The 6,000-nt window shown below is 29.9% G+C and overlaps 1 protein-coding gene across 1 annotated transcript in view; it reads right to left on the bottom strand.

Annotated features, from left to right (window-relative positions):
- Positions 1 to 4,220: 4,220 nt before the first annotated feature.
- LOC125845436 (axial regulator YABBY 1) overlaps positions 4,221 to 6,000 on the bottom strand; it is a 41,336-nt gene continuing 39,556 nt past the window's right edge. The window contains exons 5-8 of the mRNA XM_049524942.1: positions 5,635 to 5,683; positions 5,261 to 5,336; positions 4,770 to 4,844; positions 4,221 to 4,553 (exon numbers count right to left, since the gene is read on the bottom strand). Coding sequence (XP_049380899.1) covers positions 4,485 to 4,553; positions 4,770 to 4,844; positions 5,261 to 5,336; positions 5,635 to 5,683 — 269 coding nt within the window. The 3' untranslated portion in view covers positions 4,221 to 4,484. The remainder of the gene's footprint in view (positions 4,554 to 4,769; positions 4,845 to 5,260; positions 5,337 to 5,634; positions 5,684 to 6,000) is intronic.

The raw sequence follows: 6,000 nt of genomic DNA, 5'->3' as shown, positions 1-6,000 counted from the left end.
TTGTATAAAGCGAGAAAGAGAGAAAGACAAAAGAGAACTGGTAGGGGAAGATCTGTAATTGTATAATTATTAGTGTATATGACGAAATTATATACATTTGTAAGTGTATATACAGTTTTCTCTCACTTTATACAAACACAAACGCAATTTATACATTTGTGTTAGTATAAAGTGAGAGAGACTGGCAAGCGAGATTCTTTGTGGAGAGAGGCGAATGACAAGTGTTTGATACGGTGAAACTGTGGTTATAACATTTAATTTGAATTATAAATTTGTTATTTTATACAATTTTCCCTTAAATTAATTAGTGTTGGCTATATATGAGAGTCTTTCGGCTATATATGAGAGTCTTTCACTGTCATAATAGATATAAGTTCAATTATCATGTGTGATATTAAACATGACGTGCCCTTTTCAATCGAAGATTGACCCTTTCAATCGATTATTTAGAAACATATGAAAATATTTTGCCTAATATTTACTCTCGTTAGTGCAAAATTTGACCATGGGATATTTGAGTTGCTTTTTTTTGGGGCAAATTACAGAAATCACATACTTTTAAGGAAAAATTACAATTTATATCTTAAAAGTTTATAATTACAGAAATCCCTCAAACGGATACAATAATATAAGCGCTGATACATTAATCTAATGCGCGAGATACATTAATTGTTAAGTAAGATACATTACATTTTATACATGATACACTAATCTGATGCGCGAAAATGAGGGATTTTGGAGATTTGTAAAACTTATAGGGGATACTAGTAATAAGTAAACTAAAATGTGAGATTTCTGTAATTTTTCCTTCTTTTTTTTACAGTCTAAGCCCATAAAATATATATTGTCTGCTTTGGCCCAACATGCATTATGAATTTCTAGGTTGATTTATGCAAATGTCCCTTTTATGCTACTTAATTAGAATGGCCTTTCTCCTTATATTTGAAGTTGTATAAAAATAGCTCTTGGAAGTTTACCCTTACACATAAGTTGTTAGATCTGGGTGTAATGTTTGTTCATATATTCCTAAAATTTTGCAGATAAAACACTAGTCTTTCGTCTAAAGTTTGCATTACATAAAAAGTACTAAGTGTTGGTTTAGGGTCTGTTTGGAAAGCCACTTGATAATTGGAATTGGTGTAATTACTAGGGTAATAATTACCAGCCTAGTAATTACACTGACCTGTTTGGTTGCCACATTGTAATTACACTGTAATTACACATGTTCTGTTTGGATGCACAATTGCAATTATAAAACTATAATAAATTTTAAAATAAAAATTAATTATTTAAAATTTATACTAGACAAATAAGAAACTTTATAAATGACATTAAATTAAATATTTAAGATATATATTCTTTTTTGAAAATATATTAATTAACTCATATTTTCTGTATCTAATATTATGAAAAAATAATTGATTTATATTTTTTCAAATTAATATATTTCAATGAATTGATAGTAACAACTAAAAGTATGAAGTTTCTACGAATATCGTGAATGCATGTTTGATAAAAAGAATAATATATAAATAAAATGTCATAAATTATTAAATGTTTGACAAAAATATAATCTATCAAGTCTAATTAAAAAATGACGTGCAATGTAAATTCAATATTACTAAAACAAATGAAACTGAAAATATAACATAAGTTATAAATCCAAAACAAAAAATTTAACATAATACTCTTATAACAAATTTCAACATAGCAATAAATATGATTTATTTTTATTTTTTCTTAATAAAGAAAACGTAAGTCTATAACCTTACTTAACAATAGATTTTATTTTAATTTAAAAATTAGAATACTAATAAAATTATTCTAATGAGAAAATAAGCATGGCATAAAGAAATAGATAATACGAGAAAATTACATAAAATCACGTAAAGTAAGGTTCAGAACAAGAAGAAAATGAAATATAAAATAAAAAATAAACTTTTACAAATTTTTAGAATAATAAAAATAAAAAAAGAACTTAAAATAATAGAAGTAAAAAAAAATTAGAATAAAAATATAAAAATAGAAAAAAAAAAGAAATTAAAAAATAATCAGATGATAATTACACCATGTAATTACCAGCAATTCACAGCCTCTGCCTGTGAATTGTAGAGTGTAATTACCCCCTGCCAATCATACCAATTAACTGCTGACCAAGTAATTACATGTCCTTCCAAACAGGACNTTTTACAAATTAGAATAATAAAAATAAAAAAAAGAACTTAAAATAATAGAAGTAAAAAAAATTAGAATAAAAATATAAAAATAGAAAAAAAAAAAGAAATTAAAAAATAATCAGATGATAATTACACCATGTAATTACCAGCAATTCACAGTCTCTGCCTGTGAATTGTAGAGTGTAATTACCCCCTGCCAATCATACCAATTAACTGCTGACCAAGTAATTACATGTCCTTCCAAACAGGACAAGATAGTATAATTACACCAATTACACCAAATCCAATTACCAGGGTGTCCTTCCAAACATGGCCTTAATGTTTTCTTATAAGATTTTCGATTTATTCAAATGTGATCTTTAATTAGACAGTGTCTAAAAGGCGCATAAGCGGTAGAAATAAAAAGAGAGTCATTTACTAACAACAGTTTCAAAAAGGGATAGCTAAATTTCATGACATTTGTCTCTTGGACAACACAATCATGGTATGCAAAAGCGGTCGTACCATGTGAACTTATACTATACTTTATATATAAAGCCTTCTTATTCTTTTTCCATTTTGACATAAGACTCACCTAAGGTGCCACAAAAAAAAGTTTAGGTGATTGGAACATTAACAAGAGGTCATGCATCTAGACATATTGTAGAGTTAGTCTAACAGAGATTGCAAAAACATCCAAGCATAATTAAAACACATTTAGTCTAAACACCAAGTTTACTAGTGGAATTCACTACAAAAAAAAAAAAGATTTAGCGACAGACAAAGTTTGTAGCTAAACAATAAAAATTCATCGCTAATCCTACTTAGTAGTGAATTAATGGCATATTTCTGTAGCCACGACCAAATAAACATTGAAATTCGTAGCTAATTCAATTTTTTTTTTCCCCATAAAAAAGAATATTTAAACAAGAACATGAAATGTAAGGGCTGTGGTTAATTATACTACTATATCAGATAGAGTTTTAACAATGTAGTTGGCCATGATTTGGTTGTCATTTGTCAATGAATGCAAACGAACAACATATATAGATTTGACTCGATCGGCCAGTAACGAAATTGACAGTACGTGAATTAATGAAGGTACAATTTATAGATAGATAATGCAAGTGTTGTGAACCCAAACACGTTAGCAGAGGACAAGGATGACACAGAGGATGAAATAAGGGAAGAGCACATGGATATGCCACGTAGGAGTGCTAGAAAAATGATTCCTCCTGCTAAACTTGGGGATTACGTTTGGAAAAGAGGGGTACATAAGTAAAAAAGGCAAAGTCTGTTAGAGATATAAAAGCAGCAGTAATGCAGCATTGCAGGGCAGCAAATATGTTTTGAGGGGATTCTAATTTCTCATCCCGTTTCTCTGATTTCTCATCTCCTTTCTAGTATCTATCCTAGTTTCCTTATCTTCTGCAATTTCTATTGTATTAGTACTATTTCTATGTTGCTGTTGTACACCTGTTAATACTATCAGTGAAAAGAGTTTGCCTACTGTTCTTTTGTGATTAGTGATCGTTACAGCAAGACACGATTTAAACACCAAAAGTAAAGACCCAAACAGTAAAAATAAATAAAGGGAGGATTTGAAATTTACAGGGTGGATTTAGGGTATTGGATGTGGGTTCTCGGGAACTCAATAACTTTGGCGTATTAATATATATATATGAAATTTTTGTTGGGAACGTAACTCAGTAACTAAAGAATCTTGGTCTGGACTTTTGTATGGGGTTCGATAGTCGTTTTTGTTGAAGATTAACAAAAGTTCCATATTGATAGTTAATGAGATGTCTGGATTCGTTATAAGGCTTGGGAAATCCTCCTCCCTGCGAGCTAGATTTTGGGGTATGAGTTAGGTCCAAGATCTAATTTAACATACGTCAGACCCATCTCACCCAATGAGGTGTTGAATAATGACAAAAGTTCCACATTGAAGGTTAATGCGATGTGTGGACTCTTTATAAGGTTTGGGTAATAATCCCCCTCCCGAGCTAGCTTTTGGGAAGACCTAATTTAACAACATTTATCAACATAAAGTAGGAACATCTATTGGGGGTTTCAGAGAGCTTAGTTATTAACATTAATAAACAAACACTGTTTCAACAGAATACTTTCCTTGGTACATAGGTTATTAGAAACTAAGCAGCCTGAAACAGTTAGAATGTCTTCTTCAAAGACACATTAAACCCTAGAGAGTGTTCTTCAAAGACAACATACAACATGAACCCTAATTTTTTTTTTATAGATAAAACTAATTAGATCATAAAATAGATAAGACAATTCATTCGAACAGACACTCCATGACTTCCTTAATTAGTAAGGAGATACACCAATGTTTGCTGGAGCAAGAAACCCTTCCTTCATCAGAACATCCTCCCCTTCCTACACATTTCCCAAAAATAAAATAATCAAACCATATAATCTCTCCGTTTCAATTTATATGACACACATTTATTTATAGTGACTTCTTCTACATTTATGAAACTCTACAATAAAGAATGTACGTTAACAGTTTTTAAAATAGTTTTGTATGTATGTAAATAAATGAGATATTTGTACTTTAATGAATTAGGTCATTGAAAGAAAAATGTAGAGTACCTGTTGACATGCATTTGGTTTCTTCACGGGTTGATCAGGCATAAGTCCGAAATGAATGTGTGGAAAATGGGCCCACTGACAACACAACAAAACAAGACAAACACTAAATTCAAAAACTTAATTGTAAAAATCAACCAAACCCTAGTCAAACAAAACCCTAGTTAAAAGGAATTCATAGCAGCTACTTCCTCTGTCCCAATTTTTATGACTTGCTTACTTTTTTAGTCAGTTTAAAAAAGAATGACAATTTTACTCTTAATGAAATGATGTATACCCACACTGGTATCTATCACTTATTTTATACCACAAGTTTCAAAAGTCTTCATTTCGTTCTTAAAATCTGTATCAAGTTAAATTATCTCATATAAAATAGGACGGAGGGAGTATTTATATATAGTGCCTAAATTTAAAGAATCTTTTTTTGTGTGTTGATATTAAATTTATGTTGAAGAATAAAAAAATTATTTTGGGAATATATATATATTTCTTACATTCTTTGCAGCAGCACTGAAGGCCTCCCTGTGACTTATATCGGGATTTCCAGCTTTGATACGTTGGATCTCGTCCCTGCATTGTTTTTTTCAATGGCATTTCTTATATAAAAAATATGTTGTTTAACATGAATATTTAAATCTTGTTTTTTTAAAAGTAAAATAAAATAAAATATATATATATATACTCAATCTTCTTAATATGAAAAGAAAAGATGCAACTGAAGTTGTGTTTAGACATACATTGTACTAGAAAAAAGTTGTCTATAGGACATTTTCGTTTAAAGATAAATTTTTAAAAAATGAGGGAATTTCATGAAGAAATAATGTTTTTAGTTTGAAAATCTATGGTAAAACGAGAGCGTAAAACATACTTGATGAATCGATTGTAAGCAGATGGGACTCTCTGTCGCTTCTCCGGAGCTGGAAGACAATGCAGACAAACAAAAGAGTGCGTTAAATTTGCTAGTCTGACTTTCTGTAGAATACACTTTACTCACCTCGGGACCAAATAGAATGGAGTGTACTACTTTTTGTGTCTATCACATCATTTCATGATAATTACCTAATCATACATCTATCTATATATCTAGATTCTTTGGCCATACCAAAATCCAAATCCATCTAACTTTACGGGGGACGACATTTCTCTTTTTTACCTAAACCCTCAAAGAATGAGACACACAAAAAAAAAAAAAGTATTTTCTTCGTTCCAATTTATATGATGTAATATGATTGTT

This window comes from Solanum stenotomum, chromosome 1, assembly GCF_019186545.1.
Source record: "Solanum stenotomum isolate F172 chromosome 1, ASM1918654v1, whole genome shotgun sequence".
NCBI classification, from domain to species: domain Eukaryota; kingdom Viridiplantae; phylum Streptophyta; class Magnoliopsida; order Solanales; family Solanaceae; genus Solanum; species Solanum stenotomum.
The sequence above is the reverse complement of the archived record's forward strand: the minus strand, read 5'-3'. Positions and strand labels throughout refer to the sequence as shown.